This window comes from Glycine soja, chromosome 18 (genome assembly GCF_004193775.1).
Source record: "Glycine soja cultivar W05 chromosome 18, ASM419377v2, whole genome shotgun sequence".
In the NCBI taxonomy this organism is placed as follows: domain Eukaryota; kingdom Viridiplantae; phylum Streptophyta; class Magnoliopsida; order Fabales; family Fabaceae; genus Glycine; species Glycine soja.
In genome coordinates this window covers 46,160,335-46,186,192 of record NC_041019.1, presented here as the reverse complement: position 1 = coordinate 46,186,192, position 25,858 = coordinate 46,160,335, and the positions used below count along the sequence as shown (strand labels likewise).

At 31.1% G+C, this 25,858-nt stretch overlaps 1 protein-coding gene and 1 pseudogene across 1 annotated transcript; one reads left to right on the top strand and one right to left on the bottom strand.

Moving 5' to 3' along the window:
• Positions 1 to 3,965: 3,965 nt before the first annotated feature.
• On the bottom strand, positions 3,966 to 9,010 carry LOC114396599 (phosphatidylinositol:ceramide inositolphosphotransferase 1-like). Its single transcript, XM_028358663.1, has 12 exons — positions 8,308 to 9,010; positions 8,079 to 8,168; positions 7,202 to 7,288; positions 7,046 to 7,114; positions 6,803 to 6,883; positions 6,101 to 6,172; positions 5,886 to 5,946; positions 5,701 to 5,803; positions 5,130 to 5,225; positions 4,996 to 5,042; positions 4,783 to 4,913; positions 3,966 to 4,658 (listed from the first exon to the last, which is right to left on the bottom strand). The coding sequence occupies exons 1-12, from the start codon at positions 8,338 to 8,340 to the stop codon at positions 4,578 to 4,580; spliced, it is 951 nt and encodes a 316-aa protein (XP_028214464.1). The 5' UTR covers positions 8,341 to 9,010; the 3' UTR covers positions 3,966 to 4,577.
• A 9,658-nt stretch (positions 9,011 to 18,668) lies between these two features.
• LOC114394826 lies at positions 18,669 to 24,757 on the top strand (annotated as a pseudogene).
• The last annotated feature ends 1,101 nt before the right edge of the window (positions 24,758 to 25,858 follow it).

The window sequence follows — 25,858 nt, the reverse complement described above, 5'->3', positions numbered from 1 at the left end:
GGGTGCATTGTTAATCCAAAAAGAGAGAGTGAAATTTTTAATTGGGAAATAGTTTTTGTATCTTAATTCAACCCCCCCCCCCCCTTCTTAAGATAACTGAGGTCACTTATCTGACAAATATTTTCTCAAACGAACCAAAAATTGAATACAATAAAATCTCGTTTTCAGTTGAAACCAGGAATCTCATTTTGGGTAAAATGAAAACGCAGTGGCAAGGAATGTAATTTTAAGCAAATCTAAAAATATATTTTCTTTTGAAAACGCATTTTCAGTATTTTTATTTCTTGAAAACAGAAAACAAGAAGTCAAACCAAACATGTTTTCAGAATTTTAATCTTTTAAAAATGAAAACAGTTTTCAGAAAATGAAAATGCAAACCAAACACACCCTAATATTTTCTTGACTTTTCCTCTTTCCACTCTATGGGAATATGAATGGGTAAATAGTCGCTTTTGTCCCTCAATGTGTAATTCGCTGACAAATGCGTACCTGAAAGATGAAAATACAAAATTTAGTCCCTGAAAGTGTAAAAAGTGCAACAAATATATCCGATCGTTAACTTTCGTCCGTCACCGTTAATAAAATAGTCAAGATTTTATCTTTTAGGGTAATTTGAAAAAATTTGTAATGATTGGTGCACTGTTACAATGTTTTATTTTGGTAAACTCGTACAATGTTTATTTTGGATAATCTCTATTGTGATAGATAAATTATGGTTGATAATCGATATTATCGTTATTATTATACTTGTATTAAATTATGTTTTCCAATGTATTTTTTTAAGTGATTATTGTAATGTTATGCTTGTAACGATAAAAAATGGCGAAAATTTATCCTAAAATTATATTTTACCTTTAAATGAAACGAAACATCGGGTCCAACAAATTAGTCCAATAGAAACATACTGATATTTAAGTATAATAAAAAATTACTGACATTTTCGTCCAGTAATGTTAGCTTATTAACATTTTTGGTCCAATGGAACATATTGACATTTAGGTCCAAAAAAAATTATTGACATTTTCGTTTAACAAAAAATTACTGACATTTACGTCCAAAAATGATATCTTATAGACATTTTTGTCCAATCTAGTCAGCATGATCACATTGACAATTATTTCAGTGACAAATTCGTCCTTCTGTGTCATATAGACTATTTTATTAACGGTGATAAATGAAAGTTAACGGTCGGATATATTTATCGTACTTTTTACATTTTCGGGGACTAAATTTTATATTTTCATCTTTCATTAACGCATTTGTCAGCGAATTACACATTTATGCACAAAAGTAATTATTTACCCTTTTAATTAAGAATCAAATACCGCAATCTTAGGAAATATAGGCTTTAATTATGATGCCCTGCTTGCACTGGCTACAAATTTTTACCCTTAAAACAATCCGTGGTACTGTGATAAGTGATAACATCAACATGGTTGTTGAGAAACATGATACCCCATGAGACAAGGTGTTTGAGCAATGTATAGGCTTGTGGTCCATGCGTAATGGAGAAATGCATGTGTTTGATCAGTCTCAGAAACGGAAACTTGGAGGGAATTTGTACTTCAAAAATGGAATTGCATACGTGGCACAATATCGGGCACAATATTGGGCACAATTCATGCAGCATTATTATGTGCCACAAGCACATGCTTAAAGCACCATGTGCATATTAATGTTACTTGTTAATTACCATTTCATATTTAGGAATTATTCGAGCTCCATTACCTTTCATAACCACCAAACTCAGCATTTATGGCAATGTACCTTTTAATAATCAGTATAGCATTTGGTAAACAATTATTTCGGGAACTAATCTTTGTTTTTAGCTGTCTTAAAGAAGTTTCTAACTTATTTTAGCAATCAGTACAGCATGGTTGTTTCAATTTTTATTTCAAAAAAGCTTTTAAATCTGAGAGGTCTTTTTAATTTATGTAAATGTTTAGTTCAATTTATTTTGTAATTTTATATTTAGGAATTATTTGACTTTCATTATTACTTTTGAAAACTACCAAACTCGTCATTTAAGGCAATGTACCCTTTAAATAATCAGTATACACCATGTGGCAAGCAATTATTTTGGAGAATAATCTTTGTTTTTCAGCTGTCTTAAAAAGTTTATGGTTCATTTTAGCATTCTGTACAGCAATTTTTTTTTAGTTTTATTTTAAAAAAATATATAAAACATCTTTCAATTTATATTCATGTTTGTTTCAAATTATTTTAAGAAAAACATTCTGTAATTTTATACGAAACTTTCAAAGTTAAAAATAAAAATTTGTGAAATAAAATAAAAATGTTTTTCAGACATAAATATTGGGGTTTTCACCATTTTGGATTATTTTTACAAAGTATTTACTTAATTGGATTGGTCTTGAAACTATCTATTTGTTATGTGTGATTTTTATTACATGATACAGGGAGCACCAATCAAAGTGACGTCACTAGTTTATCTTTTGTCATATAGTGGATGACGTCATCTTATTTCATGTCACACGTTTAGGTTGGCTTGTTAGAACAGGTAATGTCACCTTGTCAAGTGTTACATAGGAGGCGTCACCCTAAATGTTGTCTCCTTCGTTTTGTATTTAATAATTATAATTAAATAATTTAAGTGATTTTATATTTTAATAATTTTAATTTTAATTTAAGTGACTTTAATTAATTTTGAATGTTGTTTTTACTTTTATAAATTGTTGGTCCTTAGAGATATTGATTAGGATTTATGGTTAATGGTTTTATTAGATCATGTGTTTGTATTTATTGATAGTTTTTTATATTAAATAGCAAAAAACGTATTTGTAATAAAAAAATGAGTTAAATTGAAATGCATTATAATAATTACAATGACAATATGGATGAAATGATTTTTTTTTTCATTTATGACAAACTGATGTCAATTTTGTGGATAATTAGTTCTGTTGCGCCCTTGATGCCTACATTGGCTACAAGTTTGTGCATGTTGAGATTTAAATAATTCATTTAATTCCTAGTGTAGACCTTGCTTGACCCTTTAGATGTAATTTGGACTCATCTAGAAGAATAATAGAGTCACTCCTTTTAGGTATGGCTTCTTCACAACCAAGGAGATTATAGTTTCTAGGAATATACTTGAATGATGGTTTCGATTTTGTATACCTTATCCACATATTGATATGAACCAATGTTAACATGGACACAAGCTACAATGACGTGGGAGTTAGGATATATGTAGGCTTGAAAAGTTTCACACCCAACTTTTTCACTCGCGTGGGAACAATTAATTAAAGTCACTTAAATTAAAATAAAATTATTCAAACCTAAAATCACTTAAATTATTTAATTATTAAAATCACTTAAATTAAATTAATTATTAAAATTACTAAAATAATTTAATTAAAATTATTAAATACAACGAAGGAGAAAACCTAAAGGGTGACACCTCCTATGTAACGCGTGATGTAATGACATCTCTTATGTAACGCCTACTTTGACTGACGTCACCATAATCTCATGCAACAAAAATCACTCATAACAAGTAAATAGTTTCAAGACCAACTCAATTCAATAAATACTTTGTAAAAATCACCAACATGGTGAAAAACCCCATAAATATTCCTAAGATATTAATTTGTGAATATTATAGTAAAACCCTCACTTTTTTAGATAAAAATGAAAGTGTTTCGTGAATTAATTTACTTATGATAATTGACCATATACAAAATATTCATAAAAGATAAATAATACTCAAATGTAGTTTCCTTTCAAGCCCTTCCTTCAATTAAAAACTTACTAGAACACCTCAACAAGAAAAAGTGGCAGAAGATATAATGTTACTTAGAGAAAAAAAATAGTCATGTCCCTTTTTAATTGGAGAGACCAAAATAGAAACGGAAGTACGCATTTCAATCCATCATCCTCATATTTAGGTAAGAGTAATAATTGTCTCAACAGCAGAAATTTAATATAAACTTGACATTTCTAGATTCAATAATGAATGCACGCCATGTGCCATGTGCCATGTTTACATTTTCAGTGGAGTGACCTGGTGCTAAGAGAACACAAGATTTCCTACACCAACCCTTTTGTCAGCAAGCGACAAAATGTACAAGTGTCTGGTTTTACTTCATCTATTTGCTCAGCAATTCAAATTAACTCCTTTTTACATTTAGAAATTTAGAAACATGTTACATTAACATTTTACTGATGATTTTCTCTCCATGTAAAGAGCATGATCATGGTGCACCAAAAATATACTGTTAGGGAGGACTATGCACATGGTACTAAAATTTTCTCTCCATGTAAAGAGCATGATCATGGTGCACCAAAAATATACTGTTAGGGAGGACTATGCACATGGTACTAAAAAAAGAGGCAATGTGAATTGGAAATTTTTCTATAGCACTGCTGATGCTAGATCATTTTTCACAATGAGAACAAATGGATCAGGGCTGCAATATGTTAAAAAGCACACAACCCAGTTACAATAAACACAAATCAGGCTAACAAAAATCTAATCGTATGTAGGTTGTTGTAACTTTCCAAAAGGCCATGTTGCAGCAGATCTCAACTTTGTGCAGCATAGTAAGCTAATGTATCTATGAACCATTCATTGCAGTGTCAGCATGATGTGCATGGCTATCTTCCAGAATCTTTCCATTTGCTTGAGTTCTCTGCCTCTGAGTAAAGTCACAAAAACCATGTTATGTCCAGATCACAGAAAATGACATTACATGAAAAGAAGAAAGGAGGAAAGGTAGGGAGAGAGGAAAAAAAAGGACAAGTAGAAGGCATTCAACACACCCAATCTGCAGGGTCAACACCATTCCCATTCAACAACTTGTGGTTCTCTTCTTTGGTCCTGCCATCTTTGTTGTCCTTGGTGCTTAATGGTAGCAGCAGTGCTGCAGCAGCATTTGTCCGGTCTGGCAATTCTGTAGTAGAATAACCAAGTTAGCATATAACAGCAAATTGCTGTTACAATAGCAACATGTAATTATGTCCAAATGTCCAAACCTTCTAATTTCTTCTCAACGAAAAATACCACCAAATTAACCGTATACCTGCAAGGGATAAAAAAAAACATTAATAAACCAAAGTGGACATGGACCACAAAATTTGAACATTGCAATTCAGAATATCCTCCTTACCAGGCAACAACTACATCAACCGTGTAATGTTTGCGTGAAGCTATTATCAAAAGAGACTGACACACAGCAAGTGTCCATCCTAGCTGCTTTATACATCTGTAGTGATTCATGAATAAGCACAATAAGTTATAACAGAAATTTAAGTTATAGTACAATATGACAGTCATGAGTAATGGCAAGTCCTAAAATAAAAAAGAGATAATTATACTGACTTTCCTTGAGGTTAAGGATAATTGCATGCACACCCTTCTTGATTGAAAAGTTACGCTTACCTCCCTTGTTTTGTCATTTTTAAGAACAGTTTGTAACTGTGTATGGGGTTCAACATAAAAATAGGCAGGTATGTATAATTTTTCCAAAATAACATGTCAAATGTGTCTAAGGGAACTTGGTGTAATTTTTCTATCATGAAAGGTGTAGGTCGTAATTAGTACAAAGTACAAGTATCAAAGACGGTTGTGGTAATTATCACAATAAACAATGAAGCAACCAAAACAAATGTTACGGCAGTGAAATCTTCTGGAAAACTTAAATCTTCACAAAAATGAGTCAGACCCATGAGCCAATTTACCTTCTTGTGCCGTATCTATGATATGTATTAACAAAGACTAGAGTAAAGATCATGTGTGATGAAAATATCAAATCACCACATCCATATATCACGCCACGTGGAACTGCATGATGAAAACCAAATGAGCACCATAACAACCAAAAAGGAGTCAAAGCTAAAGAACTCAAGAACAATAGTATACTAACAATTAATCAAGAGGACTTCAAAGACACTATCTGGATGAGGCAGTGTAGCAAGTTTAGACCCCTGCACGATACATGAAGTGGAGTTAAATCAAAAGATTATTTGAAAAGAATCCAGCTTGCATAGTTTACCACTCACAGTCACCAGAAAGAAGAAACAGTTAATTTTAAGAGACGTGATGTTTGTTTAAAAAGCACACATTCTCAAATAAGTATACCTCTCGGCAATGGTAGTTTGGACCAGGAAGCTGCGTAGCATAAAATGTCACTATGCGAAGAGCTTGGGAAGCCTGCAGTTAACAATTACAGAGGAGCCAAGCTTATCAAAAAACTGTTATAAATCCATATGCAATGGGTTGAAATGGACATGAACTGATTCTGCTTGCTACACATAAAAGGAGGTGAAGCAATGTGACAACTTAACAATGGGTCTATGATCATCGCAATGATCATTTCCAAGATAATTTATATGTTCTTATTTACAAACTTTTTCAAGCCTTAAACTTAATTTACTTCCAAAACAATGGCAATTACCCATATATTAGAAAGTTTCACTACTAGTTAAAGGGTTAAACAATTTGAGAAAGCACAGCAAGTCTTTTACTTTTCAATTTTCTAAAATGCAAAGGCTTCAGAAAAGATCTAAAGCAAGACGGCAACTATAAATAGAGAAAGATAGGAAACCAAAGTCAAACAGTAATGATGCTCACTTTTACATCAATATGCATGGAAGCATAATTAGAGATAAGCTGCCAAATCATGATATTACTTTAATAATCAGCATTATCTTTGTTGACAGCAAGAACTGCATTTTGTGTTAGCAACACACTAATTCATTTTCTAACCCTAAGCACTCAAGTCAAATGTTTAAACAGTTATAAATAAATTAGACAATACTTAAACACATGATGAACACTTACAACTAAGAAAGCTAGAACCCTGCACCATATTAGAACCGTGTAGATCTTTTTGCTCTTGTATATAAAGGGATGAAATGTCCACTGCAAAAGCACACATTTTGAAGCATATCATTAAAACTTCAAAAAAACTATGATACTTATTGCAGACTAGAACTTCATAGGAAAAAGATAAAACCATGCTAGCAACTGAAATGAAAGCAGAGAAAGGGAGAATAAGATTGAAGAGGGGAGGAGAATTCTTACAAGGACAAAGGATAAAAAGATAAAGGTAAACAATGTTTCACTAATATAAGCCTTCTCTTGCCCAAGTTCCTGTAACAGCGACAAGATTAAAAATTCAAAAGGCAGTCCTTGGTAAGAGATTTTTGACACACAGAAAAGGGAATGAAAATTACAGACCGGAAGAAGGATGAATCCAAGATCCTGTAGTGTAGGGCCAGGCCTATGCAAATAATGAACTCCTCGTGCAGCCAAACCATGTATGTACTGTACGGAAATAGTTTAATTTGAATTTAGACATGGAACAATCATAAATAAATATATAAATAATAAAAGTATGTTAAATTAAACAAAACATCCTTCATGCATAACACTAAACAAGGATACAAAGTTTAGAAAAATATATACAAAATTTTGCTATTCTTATTTATTTACCCTTTTCTCAAACTAAAACAAAAAGAGAAAATGCTTGATAAAACATTTCAACTGCCTTCAACAAGTACATGCAAAATATTAAAGGCTTTCTGTCAATGAGAGAAATGAAACCATGTGGGAATCAGAGCGCTCCACATGGACTTGAGTAAATTTGAAATTAAGATTTAATTAATAAGTATAGTCCATTACTTATGTCAGCATTTCATTTGAGACGCAGTAATTGATCAAATTTTGAGCATGCATCGAATGCCACATCCTCTGAGTTGCAGAATATGACAAACAATGCAGCAGTTACCAGTTCCTTGTGTTTTTCCTCATTGAATTATCAAGATATCAAATTTTTAACACTAGATGATAATCTTTATCAAAATAACGTTAATTGATCAAACACAAAAGTTTATTATATTAATTAAACTAGGTTCCTAATAAAGAAAACTAGCAACCTCCAGAAGTAACCACACCAACATGAAGGAAAACTTTTAGTAGCGTTCAAGTAAAGCTCCCACCACAACCACTTGTGAAAACTATTTGAATCTCCAATCCACAAAAAGAAAGACAAAAGCACCTTTGCATTCCTTTCACAAAAGGGTAACCAGAACAACCTTCATAGGAGGAAACTAACCTGAAAAACAATACCAGCGAGAAGGTACTTCCAATTCTCCGCAAGGAGGTTGAGCTCGGTAGTTGTCTCTGCACAAAATCTCTTCCATAGCTGCACAACAAAAGATTAAAATTAACAATAAATAGAGAAGACAAAGAATAAAAGGAATAATACCCGGATGAATAAAAAGGTTGTACTAAAATAGAAAAGGGTTCACAAAAAAAAAAAAACAAAAACAAAAACAACCAACCTTGGAAGCCTCGCGACCAATGTAAAACGACATGTTCTTCTTTTTGTTCTTGTTGTTGATGGTGGTGTTTTTGCTTTTGTTGCTGATGATGTTGTTGATGCTGTTGTAACCGTATAACGACCACTTCCATATTACTTCATAACGACACTTTTAAGGTCAACATCATTGCCCTCAAAATTTAAACCAACAATCGCATAAAAAAACCCAGATAGGAATCTATCCTTTTCCCACTTTCTTGCTATTAAAAGCTGAATCTTTTCCTTGGAAAAACACACACCCACGAGGCAGAATTGCGAGACAACTTAAAAAATTCGAATAAAAAAACTGAGAAAACAAAAACAGAAGAGGATCTGAGGAGAAAAAACCGAAAGCCAGAAAAAAAAGATGGAGATCGAGAGAACCCAGATGATGATCACAAAATGCCCAGTTTCCCAGAAAATTCAAACAAATTCAAAAGGGGTTCTCTGAAACCGAACGAAGATTGCAATGGTGAAAAGGGGTGTTTGGGCTTTGCTTTCTCTCTCTAGACTCTCCCTCTCTTCCCTCTCTCTCTCTCTCTCTGAAGTTTTTCTCTCCGATTCTCTTCCCTTTCTCGCTTGGGCTGACTGCAATGCACGCGAGTAGAACGCGGAGAAGACGGTTGAGAAGAGAGGGAGAATAACCAATATTTATATATAAAGCAAGTTGCTTTTTTTTTCTTTTTCTATATTCACATTTTTGGAAATTTTATCGCATTTAAAAACAAAGGGTTGATTTTTCTATTATGATTTTGAATAGAAAAACGAAAAACAAGGGAAGATGATGAGTGAGAAAGAGAAAGAAAGATACTGGAAATGGATAGATTAGATACATGGTTTGACGCCACCAACACATGTTTCACTTTCTCTCTCCTGTTGGGTGCTGTTACTAGGAAAGTGAGAAGAGACAGACAAATTGAACCTTGCTAGAATCCTCCGGCTTCGGAAAATTGGGTTAATTGTTTATGAGTTTAATAATAATGAAAAATAATTTTACATTTTGATTCAATTATAAATCAAATTAATAAAATTATTATATGATAAAATGTGATAAAATAATAATATAAAATAAATTATCTAAAATTATTTTATATTATCATTTAATCATAAATTATTATTGATATAATTTTTAAATAATTATTATAAAAATCAATAAATTTATCATATATATATATATATATATATAAATTATAAACGAATGAAACTACAAAATAAACCATGAAAGTCATTCTATACTCATAATATATAACCTATTTTTTTATTATTGTTTGTTTAATTTGTAACTAAGATAAAAATGACATTGCATTTTGAAAAATGAAATTTGAATAGGGTTTAATTATTAATTTATTATTCTTCTTTGTTTGAAAAATAGGAACAATGATTACGTTAGTGGCTAACAGAAACAATGATTTAGTAGGAGAAAAAGAAAGGGTGGCTGTGGATCCCCTCGGGTCCTCCGGCTTCGGCCTGCAAAGTTGTGATGTTTCCTTTGTAAAATAGGCTTTTTAAGTGTGTGTTTGAATTGGGTGATAAAATTGATTTTAACAGAGTAGAATTAGTTTTGGTACAAATTGTTTGAATTTTATCATGATTTTTATATATTATAATTGATTCTACGTAATTTTAAAAATAATCCAAAGATATAAAATTTGATTAAATATAAGGTTGATCCCACCTTATCATAATCTCATAATTTTATAGGTTATACAAACACACTAAATTTCCATATGGAGTTTAATGTATATATTCCTTTCAAACAAAGAACAAAATCTATATTGGTTAAAAATTTATGTTGTTAGAAAATTCTCAATTATCTATTGTGTAAAATTTTGTTAATAATTTTGTTGATAGCTAGTGTTTTAGTTTGTGCATGTCATAGAATAAATATTTTCTTTTTATAATTAAAATTTATAACAAAAAATATTTTTAAATATATAATAAATGAATAAATATTTTTTAATATGTAAATTATATTTATATTTATGACAAATAATTTATATTATGATACACTATTATTTTTAATTACTAATATTTTTTAAAAATACTAAAAGATAAATACAGATTCATAGATTCAATTGAAAAAAAATAGTTCACGAACCTAATTAAAAATTTTCAATATTTCAAAGAAATGCAGATTAATTTAACCTTAATCAATCAAATTAATTTAAAATTTAAAAATATTATTTAATTTGATTTAAATTTAAAAGTGTAATATAATTTTAATAATAATATTTAAAGACAAACAAATTATTCGTACTTAAAATAAATTAAGATTTAATTTTAATTTGGCTATAATAATAATATAATTCAATTAAATTTTTAAAAAATAATTGTTATAATTTAAAATAAAATATAATTTAATTTAATTTAAATTTAAAGCTAATAACATACTCATAATGATTGCATTACCAAAAAACAACTCATAATCATTGTTATTTATTTTTCTAAATTAAGGGAATCAAGACTCATTCCCTTAAAAAGTAGGAATTGAGTTTTATATAGGATCGTTTGATTAATTTGGTGATTTGGATCTTTTTACAAACTGTTTTTTTTTTTATTACAAATTGGTTAAAACATGGTAAGTTAGACGGTTTAGTTTTTCTTTTTTGTAATTATATTATTGGTATGAAATATTTATTAATTTTACTTATGATTATTTTCATCTGATTGATCACTTAAAATGAGTTTCTCTTTTTAATTATCTTTTTTTCATTCACAAAACTTACTCAGAGATCTTAATTAAGAAAAGTGAATCGGGTTAGTTTAAGAACTAATTGTCAATAATTGGATTCTTATATATTGATTTGGTTTGATTCTTAATTAGTCTAGTTTGAGTTTTAATAGTTTGTTTGGGCACTTCTACAAAAAAATTGTAGCATCATCTAATGATTTCATGTTTTTGGAACTATATATTCAATATTCACAAAAAATAAATGTATAATTTAATCAAGATAATAAATTTCATTAGAAAGGCTTGTTAAATTTGAAGAAAAAGATACAACTGAGAGGCCTCCAAATAAATTTATCACAGGAGTCCTCATTTATAGTAAAAACTCTTTAAATTAATACTCGATAAATTAATAAACTCTCTAAAATAATAAATTTGTCCGGTCCCGACTTGGGCCAATGTAAAAAATTGAAAAATTTGATAAAATAATAAGATAATAATTTTTCGTGAGATCCCTTTATAATTTTTGGTCTCAAGAAAATCATAAATTAATAAGATCATGATTTTTCGTGAGATCCTTACGTATTTGATCTGACATAATTGATTTTGTAACACCTTTTAGATGAGAAGTCATCTTGTGAGATATGATTTGAATACTCTAACACATTCATATAATTTATATATGCCAAACTTGCTTAAGAATACATTGAACACATTTGTTCTTCTTGTTTACATTTAATGTACTTCAAAAGTCATTATTGATTTCCAATGCATATGAACACAGTAGTTGCTAATTTACGTTGAGTCCTAAGGTTCGTTGCAACGTAATTCTAAGAGGCATAGACTAATTTATCTTTTTATTTGGTATGTACAGTATAATTACTTAAAAACTCTTTAAATTAATAATTATTAATTCATCGATAAATTAATAACTCTCTAAATTAATAAATTTCTCCGATCATGACATTATTAATTTATAGAGTTTTTATTGTAAGAGCATATACGCTTATATTGCATCCTTGTGAAACAAAGCCACAATCAAGGATAAGAAACTAAGAAACAAATAAAAGTATATCATGTTGGCTGGATATCTAACAATTTGTTTATATACTATGTAACATCCCTTGTACAATTACTTTGTATTGCTCTCAACTCTCAAACTTTCTGTGCTTTCCTTTCAACATGTATTCTACCTTCTTCTGATTTCCACTGCTTTCATAGCAATTGGTAACTACAAATTCCCCAAGTGTCTATCAGATCAGCCTAGCGGCAGGAGATTAGGATAAATGTATGGAGACATAAATTTAATTTTTTTATTGTTGTCATCGAACATAAATAAGAAAAATCAAGTCATTTTTACATAACACCTCAAACTAATAGGACATTGTATTTCAATAACATTGCTAAATGGTGGGGAAAACCTTAAATATGTAGTTGCATTATGAGTATATTTGGGTTTCGGTTGAGAGTATTCCAAACTTAGTTTAGGGAATAAATTCAGTTTCATGACATGTTTAATTACCTTTCAAAAATATGTTAGACCATTATATTTTCCTAAAATAAGTTTTAATAAAAAAAAAAGTATGGCCAAGGTTCCTCTTACAAGTTACAAACTTAATTTACAAAATAGAAACTATCCTAAGATTAAGTTTGCTAATTTTAACCTAAACATACGCTAAATATTTAGAAGAAAAGTATTGTTGGCTTTATAATCATCTTATCCGATCCAACTAAGTAATTAAGATTATTTCTTGAAAAAAAAAATACATGCCATTTTAACAGTAAAACAAAAACAGAAGACGTACTCTACTATATCCAACCCTCTTTTTTTTTGAATTTTTTTTTAAAATTAATAGTGGGGGTTTAGTGACTGAGAGATACAGGTAGGTCACGTGGCCAACGACATTTCCCTCGCAGTTTCACTGATTGTCCCTTTACGCACGTCGTTTTGCCAGCCCATACGGGGAATCTACCACTCCACCCTGACCGAAATCAAATTCCAAATAATTATATTAATGAGAAAGGTATAAGCATAAATCTTTTTAGTAGTTTTATTCTTTGATTAAAAGGATTGATGGAAAAAAAAAAAACTGGATAGGAAGTTATTATATTAACGAGAAAAGTGTAAAGTATGCACCGGAATTTTAGTAGTTTATTTATAGTTGTAAAGGCACGGATATTGGATGTTAATTTGTTTCTTTTAAATTCTCCTTTACAAGAAGGAGAAAAATAATAGCCGAAGCTGAAGGGAGAAAAATGCCACCTGAAACCATGTTCGAGTTTAAAACCTTCATTGAATTTGTGGGGCATCCCAATCAATTTGTACTCATCTGAACTTATTGGAACTTTTGCATCAAAAAAACTTATTGGAATTAATTTATGTTTCAAAATGTTATTTTATTTTTTGAAAAGTATGCTTAAATTAAGTTCTAATTGAATTAATTTACTCAAAATTAAATATTTATATATGAGAAAAGTTTTAAACATAAATATTTCTTTCTTGTAATAAGTAAAAATAAATTCTTCATGTTATTAATCTTTATTTTCAAAGATGACTTAGATGGACTCTTACGTTAAATGGAGATGTAAGATGTTCTTGCATGTCCTTGGTTATGTTCTTCCTAAATTACCCAGATGAACTTGCATATGCGTACCAGTTTGTTTCCTGGCTCTACCATTCAAATTTGAATATAAGAATCACATGCACTAATCTGTTTATATTATTCTAAGACCCAATATTTTTCATTTGTTCATTTTGTTAAGTACGGAATAAACTTCAATAATTGATGTCTAGAGCATGCTTAAATACTTCATTATCGATGGGCCAACTAGGTTGTCATATATAGGTGAAATAAAACTTTATGCTTTTTTTGTAAATTTTGAAAACAACTAATTACAAAACTTGAATGTGCGTGCGAGAAATTCAGTAAAGATTTTTTTTTTTTTTTGGAACTAACAAACAAATATCTCGTGCTGTCGTGCGTATATGAATACTCATAAATACAGTGAATAAATGAAAAAAAGCAGAAATATTTAAGAAAAAAGTAGTTTGACAAATAGAACAATATTTTCTTAATTAAAGATATAAAGATAAATTTGATTTATTTAATATAAACTATTTTAGTTTCTAAATATTTCATATATCATTACAATATATTTTACATAGGATAACTATAAAACCTAGGGAGGGGGGGGGGGGGGGGGCGAGAACTCTAACAGCAAAAGTTTAACTAGATTTTTCAATAAAAATATTAATAAAATTCGTAAGTTGATGAATACTTCATATCAGTAAGATAATAATCAAAATATATGAAAATAATAAAACTTATTTCTAGAAGGTTAAAAGAAAATGTTAATGGTTGTAAAAAAACATAGTGGAAGTAATTAACGATTTTACTATGGGTGATTATTACCTTTTGTTTCATGAGTTTTTTTTTATCAACCAAAGAAAATGATCATTTCTAGAGGTACAAGGGACCGGTATACATAGTCTCCAGTAAAAAAAGGATAGTTTAGTCAATCGATTGAATAACCAACTAACCTAAACACGTGTTTTAATTTAAACTAGTTAGTAAGTTTATTATCAGTTTCGGGCTTTTGCCCTCCTTCATACCCAAAAAGAAAAAAACTAGTTAGTAATTTAGTATATTAATGTGATAAATATTTCAAATAGGTTGGAATTAAACATATTTGATAAGAAATAATACATACATTGTTTCCTACTAAGTTATACTTAGTTTTTAATTATAATTCTTATACTGGTTATATTTTTACGTTCTATTTAATAATTTTGTAGAAAAAAATTTCCTTGTTATTAATAATAAAGGTAAATTATGTTTTAGGTTTCTCTAAAATTATTAATGATCCAATTTGGCCTCTCTATTTTTTTTGTATTATTTTGGCTCCTCTGATTTTGAAATCTATTTTTTTCAATAAATGCATAAATTAAAATGTTTGAAAATTTAATTTACTATATTGATATATTTAAAAATTAAGAATTAATTTAAATAGTCACATCGTCTTTGAAAAAATTATATGCTGTTTTGGTAAAATAAATCACTCCCGAATTTTTATATACTTCATGTTATTAATTATTATGATTAATTATAAAAGTCAAATTCAACTTTCCTTCCGTACGCAATAAGTTAACTCGATAGAAATATGTTGTGGCTATGAGATCAAGTCCACTAGGCTCTCACAATTCCTAAACATGACATTAAATCCATATTTTTTTAAAAAAATATTAACTACTAAACTTCATCACAAATGATCATAAAAATACAAAATTATGTGCGTCTTTTATAAGTTAAAAGACTTTTTTTAAAATAATCATGCTACCTTAAATCTTTACTATTTATATATAACTACATGTTTTGAATTTACCTATATATCTCACTATCATATAAAAATTATTTTCTCACAATATATATTAATTAATATTAGGATGTCCAAGTTTGAAACCAATTTGTCTTGTTTTAATTGCCACGCGTCTTCTTTTGTGAAACTTACACAAAATATTTCACAATCACAAGAAAAAAAAAATCAATAAAAATTGGTGTTCCACATGTGCTCGCGCGCATTGGTCAGAAATTGACGGCGTCAAACGGTCGTGGGTCAAGCCCCCCACACTTATTAGCTAGTTTTTCATTCTTTGAATTCGAAGCTAAAAGCTATTATTCTTCATGTGGGGCATGCATGTGCTACAAAGTGCGATTTTTTATTGGTTGCTGAGATCCTTCGAAGTTCAAACCAGAAGCCCATAAGCATCAACGGGATTTGCTATCCAATGATTTCCAGGAAAAATATATAACACAATGCCAGAAAAAAAAAATATTTTATCGCATGAGAAAAGCCTTTAGTGTTACATCTAATTAATTAGGTGAGTATTTAAATATTTAAATTCCTACTTTAGGAATTTGGAATTGCTAGCGTAGATGCTGTATTTTTTTTAAAAAGAAATAACCCTTAATTTAAGAAAAAAAGACTGTAAAGTGTAAACAATTTTACAGCATTATTTAATCATAATTTATAATATATGATAAATTTATTAATCTTTATAAAAAATTATTTTAAAAATCATATTAATTATAATTTACGATTGATTAATAATATAAAATTATTTTATATTGTGAGTACATAACCATTAAATTTTATTTCAAGTATCAATAAAGGTTAGTCTAAGTTTTTTTAAAAAGAAAAGGTTTAGTCTAAGTTAGCAATTTTAAAAAAAAAAAAGGCTAACATACAGTTTTTTATTTAAATTGCCAAAAAAATATTTTTTTTTGTCAATTTTTAATTTCTGCAAACAATAATATTTTTAAATAAAAAAATTATTGTTAACCACATTTTCCAAAATATTATGAATCTAAAAATTATGATATTAGACAGTTTTTTTTCACGTTGATTTGAAAAAGATTAAGGGATAATGCAAATCAAGAAAATGAATATAGGACAAAATTTCAAATTTTTATCACTCAAAAAACCATGGAACAATTTTTTGTCCCGACACAATATTAAAAAGACACATATATTCCTATTTATATCTCTTTAAAAACCAAAAAAATAATAACTAACTAACGTAATCATTTAAAAAAAAACATCATATATTTTTTATTCTAATCTCTCTCTAATTTTTTCTTTGATAAACTCACTAAATTGATATCAATTATATTAAAATAATTAATATTAGATATATTAATAAATTTTATATTATTTTTACTTGTGTTGTCCATTGTGTTGTCCATTGTTTGTCAAATGATATACACAAAAATTATTTTGTAACTTATGTTTTTGTCCTATCCTATTCTTTTTATACGGTCTAGCACTATAATTTTAACTAATCAAAATGATCCTATGAGTGTTATTGTTTCAAGCTTTTTACAGTTTTATTTTATGAAAATGTAAATTTAACATGAGATATCATATTTTCATGTTTATCTGAAGCTTTACAAAAACTTTCTCAAGTAGTATTTATGTCTAACTATGGCTGGATTTAGATTAAAGTTTGAAAGATTAAGTTTGAGTGAAATTTATTTTACAAATTAAGTTGGTAAAAGTAACTCTCTTTTTACTTCTATTTCAAACCGAGTTTTAAGACAAAAATTTACAACAGAAGTCATTTTAAAATTAGAATCCGTTGAAAAATAAACAAGATGTTTTTTCAATTTTACTTTTTAAACGTACATATTTTTACGCCTAATAACCAAAAACCAAATTCGTTGTTGTTCCCATAATAGTGAGTAAGTTAAATTCCTATAGGAACAAGAACTTTATTTTCTAACTCAATTATAATTTTCATTTCTTTTCTTATATTTTAAGTTATTTTTCCATAGGAATATGAAAATTATTTTTCTAATATAACTTTCATTCCACTCTTATATTTTATTTTAATTATTTTGAATTTTAAATATATTCATAGGGATACATTAAAATTTAACGAAATTAAACATTTTTAGATGTATTCATAATTAATTTGTTATTTCTTTCGACAAATGTTGGTTTATTAGGATTTAATTTTTGATAGAAGGGTAAATTATATTTCTTCTCTTCCCTTCTCCTTTAATCATTCAACCCATTTTATATATTCACAAATAAGATTTCTGATTACAATATTACTGGAAATGATTTATAAAAATATAATATTATACTATCTATATATTTATAAAAATTGTCCAGCACTTTGTCATGTGTTAGTGGGTGGACAATGGTTAGTGACATTTTTTTTTTCACTCTCTCCACACTAAAAAGCTTATTGCACGGGCACACTCCAATTGTCTCATTTTTTGTACAGCATTCAATTTTTATTTTTATTTTACATTTATCACTTTTATTTTCATAAAAATTGAATTGTCAAACATGCTTTGCACGGGAACTAATCTAGTTATGTACTAAAACAAAGCAAACACCTCCTACTAGGCACAACCAAATTGCCATGAGCTTGAACTCTAAAAAATTGTATGACTACAATTTTTTTGAGTAAATTCTCAATTAAATCTCACTACTAAAAAAAACATGTTTTAACATCGTTGAATCTAAGTTGGTTCTTGAAAAATCGATGTAAAAAAAATAAGCAATGACATTTTTGAAATTAAATTCAACTTTTTTAAGATGGTTTTACAAAAACCGTATATGAAAGCAAGTGTTCAAGGATGGTTTTCAAAAAATTATCTTTGAAAATCCTTCCATTCCCATTTATTGTCTCATGTCAGAGCTCTCTCACCCTTCCCACACGACGCTTCCATCTCTAACAAACAAAAAACCTAAGAAAGGAACCACCATCACGCTGGCTAAGTCCGAGGAGGCTAAGGCCCAGGTTGCGGTCATGATCGGGGCGGTCGAGCCCCAAAGCTTTCCCAACCTCAAGGAAGTTGTGAACTTCATGCCCAAGAAGAAGAAGAGAACCACAATCATGCTTTCCGAGTTCAATCATGGCGGTTTTGACTAGGGCCCATTAGTTTTAGCGTCCATCTAACACAAACGGGCAAGATCCAACAGTGCAAAAAAAAATGAAAAATATCTGGGAGTGAGATGCACAAAAGAAATACGAAACCCTAGCTGGATAGGTTCAGTTTGGTGGCAAAGGAATATATTACATAGACGCAGATACCTGTAATTGTGTTTGTTCACCCGCTCTTCTCCACCACTTCTCAATCATTCTTGTTGAATCAAACATCATCATGTCGGACGAAGAGCACCATTTCGAGTCCAAGGCCGACGCCAGTGACTCTAAAACCTACCCTCAACAAGCAAGTACCATTCACAAGAACGACTACATCGTCATCAAAGGCCGCCCCTACAAGGTCAAATTCCTTCTTCAAACCCTTTTAGATTTTTGTTCAATAATTGATTGCATTCCACTTCTTAGATCCACACTCTTTGCCCCTAATTTTTTTGGTTATTCATTGAAATCTACTGTTGATTTGCCTATGATTGTTGATTTGTTGTTCTTTTTAATTATTATATATCTATATTTTGTTAACAAGTTGTGGAAGTTTCGACTTCCAAAATTGGAAAGCACGATCACGCTAAGTGCCATTTTGTTGGAATTGATATTTTCACTACCAAGAAACTTGAGGATATTGTGCCCTCTTCTCACAACTGTGATGTATGCATGCCACTTAATTATTATTATTTTTTATAATTTTTCTCTCATTGTTTTCTTAATTGTAGCTTAATCTACACCATGTTTTTTCTATGTTGTTGCTATTTGTCTTTTCAGGTCCCTCATGTGAATCCTATTGATTAATGTTGGTTCTATGCAAAATTTCTGCTACTCTTAAACCTGCACAAGATCAAAAACAAGAAAAACACAGCAAGTAAACACAGCAGAGCAAGAACCCAAAGATTTACGTGGTTCGGCAATGTGCCTACGTCCACGGGAAAGTGCAGCTCCTCATCCTCACATTGATCATGAAATTACAAGTTCAATACAAGTAGCAGCTAGCTTTGATCTCTCTTGGTTTCTCTTGTTTCAAAACCTCTCTCAATCACCTAGCTTTCTCTCTCTCTCTCTCTATTGAACTCTCTATTTTTCTGCAACAACTTTGATTTTTGCCTCTCTGTTTTCAGCCACTCTCAAAACCATCATTCATTACATTACATGATCAAGAGTATATATACACTCTAAAAGGTAGTCTTAGGAACAAAGGCTATACATTGGTGCCAAAACCAATTCAGTTATAATAACTGAAAACAGTTATGACAACACCACTTTAAAGCCTTCTCACTTATGCCAATTGTGATTTTGAGTCACACACCACAAATCTCCACCTTGACTCCAAATCAGCAAATGTCTTCCTTGTGATTCAGGGCTGCACTTCTACCAAAGTGCTTTAGGCATCTTCGAAATTGATCAAGTCCAGGCAGTGCTTGAACTTGACACTAGAGAGGGACTTTGTGAACATATCAGCCGAGTTTTCTTCTGTTGAAACTTTCTCCACCTTCACCTTTTCAGATTCAATCACATCTCTGATGAAGTGTAGTTTCACATCTATGTGCTTTGTCCTCTCATGGTACATTTGGTGATTTGCTAAGTGAATGACACTTTGACTGACACAGTGAATTGTGACACAAGCTTGTGCTATTCCAAGTTCATTAATCATGCCTTTAAGCCAGATTGCTTCCTTCACTCCTTCAACTAGGGCCATGTACTCTGCTTTAGTTGTTGAAAGAGCAACAACTGATTGTTGATTTGCTTTCCAACTGATTGTTGTACCAAACAAAGTAAACACATATCCTATTAAGGACTTCCTTGTGTCTACATTTCTTGCAAAATCTGCATCTACATAGCCTGTGACTGCTGCCTCGTGTGCTGTCTTCTTGTACCTTAAACCAGCTTTCAAAGATCCATTTAGATACCTTAGTGTCCACTTCACAGCTTCCCAGTGTGCACTGCCAGGATCTCCCATGAATCTGCTTATAATACTTACAACATGAGCCAAGTCAGGTCTACTGCAAACCATTCCATACATTATGCTTCCAACACCACTGGCATAGGGTGTTTGATCCATTTTAGACCTTTCTTCAGCTGTTTCCGGTGCTTGAATAACAGATAGCTTTGTATGATGGCCAAGTGGTGTGCTAACAAGTTTGCTTAGATGCATCCTAAACCTTTCAACCACTTTCTTGAGGTAATTGCTTTGGGACAGGATTAATTCATCCTTTGCTCTATCCCTATGAATATCAATCCCGAGTATTCTTCTAGCTGATCCTAGATCTTTCATCTCAAATTCTGTGTTCAAGCTTTCTTTGAGTTTCCTAATCTCTTCCTTATTAGCACTTGCTATGAGGATATCATCCACATACAAGAGAAGGTAAATAACACACACTTTCCCATTTTTCAGGATATATACACAGCTGTCATATTTGTTTCTAATGAAGCCATATCTGATCAAGAACTCATCAAATTTCAGGTACCACATTCAAGGACTTTGCTTTAGTCCATACAAAGATTTTTTCAGCAAGCACACCTTGTTTTCCTCTTCTTCAAAACCTTCAGGCTGATTCATGTAAATGGTTTCCTTCATAATTCCATGGAGAAAAGCTGTTTTAACATCCAGCTGTTCAAGTTCCAAATCATATTGATTTACCAGACCAAGTATGATTCTAATTGAGCAATGCTTCACAACTGGTGAAAAAATCTCATTGTAATCAATTCCTTCAACCTGTGTAAAGCCTTTTGCTACCAATCTTGCCTTAAATCTAGGCCTTTCTACTCCTGGAATGCCTTCTTTCTTCTTGAAAATCCACTTACATCCAATAGCCTTCTGCTTCTTAGGTTGATCTACAAGTATCCAGGTCTTGTTCTTTCTCAAAGATTCCATTTCTTCACTCATTGCCTGAAGCCACAGCTGGCTGTCTTCACTTTCAATTGCTTCCCTCCAGGCCTTTGGTTCTGAGTTTTGAATCTCCTCAGCAACACTCAAGGCATAGCAAATAATATCAGCATGACCATACCTCTTTGGAGGCTTTATCACCCTTTTTTTCTCTATCTCTAGTCAATTGATAATTGGACAAGTCATGCTGAGTAACCAACTCTTGATTATCTCCAACTTCTCCTTGATCAGTGTGATCAATAGCATTTCCACTGCCATGATCTAAAATTTCAGAATGCTCCACCTCAAAATTGGTATTCTCACTACTTGAGTTGTTATCCTTCTGCTCCTTACTTAGCATTGCCATTATGCTCTCATCAAAGGTTACATCCCTGCTGATGATGCATCTTGTCTCACCCGGTTCCGATTTCCACAACTTGTACCCTTTAACTCCTTCAGGATAGCCAATGAACACACACTTTATAGCCCTTGCATCCAACTTTCCTTGTTTAACATGAGCAAAGGCCAGTGATCCAAACACCTTTAATCCTGAGTAATCAGGTGGTTCACCACTCCAAGCTTCCATTGGTGTCTTGAAATCTAAGGCTGATGATGGACATCTATTAATCAAATATGCTGTTGTATTTGCAACTTCTCCCCAAAAGGTCTTTGGCAGTCCTGCACTTAGAAGCATGCACCTCACTCTTTCCAAAATGGTCATATTCATTCTTTCTGCCAAACCATTATGCTGTGGAGTGTGAGGGACTGTTTTATGCCTTTTGATGCCTATTTTCCTGCAAAACTCATTGAACTGCTCTGAAACAAACTCCAGGCCATTGTTAGTTCTTAAAACTTTTAATTTTGTACCAAGTTGATTTCCAACAAGAGTATGCCATTCTCTGAATTTTTGTAAAGCTTCTGACTTATTTTTCAAAACATATAACCATACTCTTCTTGAGAAATCATCTATGATGGTGAGAAAGTATGAGCTTCCACCATGAGTTTTCACTCTAGATGTTCCCTATAAATCTAAATGCACATACTCAAAAGGCCTAGATGAAACATGAATACATGTGCCAAAGCTTATTCTATATGATTTACCAAGCACACAATGCAATGATCACACAATTCAAGTTTATCTAGATTATCACCACCTAGCAGATTTTGTTTCTCAAGTTCATGTAATCCTCTTTCACTAACATGACCTAATCTCAAATGCCAAAGTTTTGTTTTATCAATCAAAGTATTACTAGCTACCGATGCATGTCCAACAATAGTGGAACCTTCAATAATAAACAAGCCATTACTTTTATTCTTGTTACCCTTAGTTATGATTAAAGATCCATTTGAAATCTTAAGAACACCATTTAAAATTCTAGTTGAATATCCTAGATCATCAAACATGTTTATGGAAATAAGATTTCTTTTGAGTTATGGAATGTACCTTACATTTTTCAGTAGATACTCTCTATTATCAAACATCCTCAATCTCACAGTTCTAATGCCTTGTACCTTGCAGGGGTAGTTGTCTCCTAGCAGTACAACTCCAGCTGGTTTCAGTTCCAAGGTTTCAAAATAGTCCTTTCTCGGGCTGCTGTGATATGAGCATCCAGAATCCATAATCCATTCTGTTTGTGTTTTGGTATTAGAAGCTACTAAAACACCTACACTCTCATAACCTTCAGAGGCTTCAACAATGTCAGCAGAGTCCAAAGATCCTTTCTTGATCTTGTCTGGGCAGTCTTTCTTGAAATGACCAGTTTTGTGACAATTAAAGCATTTGAACTTTGTTTTTTTTGGACATTCTTTGAATCCCTTGACCTTGATCTGGACTTCTTTCCTCTTGTTCCCTTCTTTTCACTCCTTCCCCTTGAAATATTCAGGCTTTCACCATTATCCTCAGATTTGTAGTCTTGCTGTTTTTGCATCTCCTTGGTCCTTATTGAGGTCTGGACTTCTTCTAGGGTAATGTCTTGATCTTTGCCATAAATAATTGCATCCTTGAAATGTTCAAAGGATTTTGGTAAGGAATTCAGAAGCAAGAGAGCTTTATCCTCCTCTTCAAGCTTTACTTCAATATTTTCCAAATCATCAAGAATCTTGTTAAAATCAGCCAATTGTTCAGTGGTTGTTCTTGACTCTGTCATCTTGAAGGTGTACAGTTGTTGCTTCAAGCATAGTCGATTTTCAAGGGACTTTGTCATATACAATGACTCCAATTTCAACCACATTGAGGCTACTGTCTTTTCTCTTGCAACTTCTCTTAAAGTTTTATCTCCAAGGCATAGAATGATTGCACTTCTGGCTTTAGCAATCATCTCTGATTTCTCCTTTGAGCTTAGAGATTCAGACATCCTTTCTTCTCCTTTAAGAGCTTCTGCACAACCATGTTGAATTAAGATTGCTTCCATCTTGATTCTCCATAACCCGAAGTCATTTTCCCCTGAAAACTTCTCAATATCGTACTTTGTTGTTCCCATCTTTCTTGATCTTGGTCTTGTCCCCACAGACAACGCCACTTGTTGGTTCTATGCAAAATTTTTGCTACTCTTAAACCTGCACAAGATCAAAAACAAGAAAAACACAGCAAGCAAACACAACAGAGCAAGAACCCAAAGATTTACGTGGTTCGGCAATGTGCCTACATCCACAGGAAAGTGCAGCTCCTCATCATCACATTGATCATGAAATTACAAGTTCAATACAAGCAACAACTAGCTTTGATCTCTCTTGGTTTCTCTTGTTTCAAAACCTCTCTCAATCACCTAGCTCTCTCTCTATTGAACTCTCTGTTTTTCTGCAGCAACTTTGATTTTTGCCTCTCTGTTTTCAGCCACTCTCAAAACCCCCACTCACTGCATTACATGATCAAGAGTATATATACACTCTAAAAGCTAGTCCTAGGAAAAAAGGCTATACATTGGTGCCAAAACTAATTCAGTTATAGTAACTGAAAACAGTTATGACAACACCACTTTAAAGCCTTCTCACTTATGCCAATTGTGATTTTGAGTCACACACCACAATTACCAGCTCATTGATATTGCTGAGGATGGATTTGTGAGTTGATGTTTCTGTTCCCCGTTTTCTTTTATTATTATACATTAGTAATTAGCCCTTGCTTTTATGTTCTGAAATCTGAACAAGGGTTTGCTACTATTGTAGTTGAGTCTGCTTACTAAAAATGGGAACACCAAGGATGACCTTAAGCTTCCCACTGATGAGAGTCTGCTCACTCAGGTTGACAGAGTTCTAATGATTTTTTCCCCTTTTGGATTGACAAACATAAGTTGTTTTTTGTGTATATTTCATTTGATTGGGTTTGTATCATTGATTTCTCTTTGTAGATAAAGGATGGGTTTGTTGAGGGCAAGGATCTTGTTGTGTCTGTCATGTCTGCTATTGGTGAGGAACAAACTTGCGCTCTGAAGGATATTGGGCCTAAGAACTAGCTTTTTGTGCTGGCACCTTGTTGTTTCTATTTAAGCAAATATACTTTTGCAAGCCTCTATATCGGTTTGTTCAAGCCTGTTGTTTCTTTAATTTTTTTATGTGGTATTCAATTAGAATTTTTAAATGGTATAAATAAGTCTTATGGTATTGAATTAAATTTTTTTAATGAGGACAACAAAATTTAATGACATTCAATTATAATTTTTAAATGGTATAAATAAGTCTTATGGTATTCAATTAGAATTTTTAAATAGTATAAATAAGTCTTATGGTATTCAATTAAATTTTTTTAGATTTTTTTTTATGTGGACAACAAAATTTAATGACATTCAATTATAATTTTTAAATGGTATAAATAAGTCTTATGGTATTCAATTAAAATTTTTTAGATTTTTTTAATGAGGACAACAAAATTTAATGGCATTCAATTAGAATTTTTGAATAGTATAAATAAGTCTTATGATATTCAATTAAGACTATATTGGGTTGACATGTGTATCTTTGGTTATCCTATGTTCCCCTCTTGGTGAGTAATAAACACATTGCAATTTCTTTTTCTATGAATTTTTATTTTATCTCTAGCAATAATTATGCTTGTGTCACATTTCCTTTGATAATGACTTTCAATTTTTAGAGTCCTTGTGTTCTGTAAAGTGAATTACGTGATAGCCTATAAGCTCAAAAGTTATTTGTCAGGAATAAAACTTCTTTTTGCTTCTTATTTTGTGGTTTTGGCTGCCAAACTCTCTGATCTCTAATTACGTAAACTATTATAAGTTTTACTAGTGGATGATTTTTTAAAAGATGGTGCTAATTAACATCTATAAGATATTAGAGTTTTGACCGCAACGCATTGTTACATGAAAGATAAAGCAACCACACTATAATCCAAATGTAATTTTCCCTTGACAAAAGTAGTAATAGAAAACTAACTAAGCCTAAACATTTACATACTACTATCTTTGGTTCCTAGTTTGTCAATAAGTCACTCATTTGACATCCACTTAAGCCTATATGTTTCATTTCGGTTTAGGTAAATTCAAGGAATAAAAGAGTTTAATTGTTTCAAATCTTAATGACTTCCAGAACTTATTACTTTA

What these genes read in the sequence shown, in the direction of transcription:
- LOC114396599 (XM_028358663.1), bottom strand. Translation starts at nt 8,340, where the DNA reads ATGTCGTTTTACATTGGTCGCGAGGCTTCCAAG. An exon ending in TTGGTCGCGAGGCTTCCAAG is followed by an intron (nt 8,169 to 8,307) that starts GTTGGTTGTTTT and finishes TTTGTTGTGCAG; the next exon opens with CTATGGAAGAGATTTTGTGC. An exon ending in CAAACTACCATTGCCGAGAG is followed by an intron (nt 5,947 to 6,100) that starts GTATACTTATTT and finishes TGTATCGTGCAG; the next exon opens with GGGTCTAAACTTGCTACACT.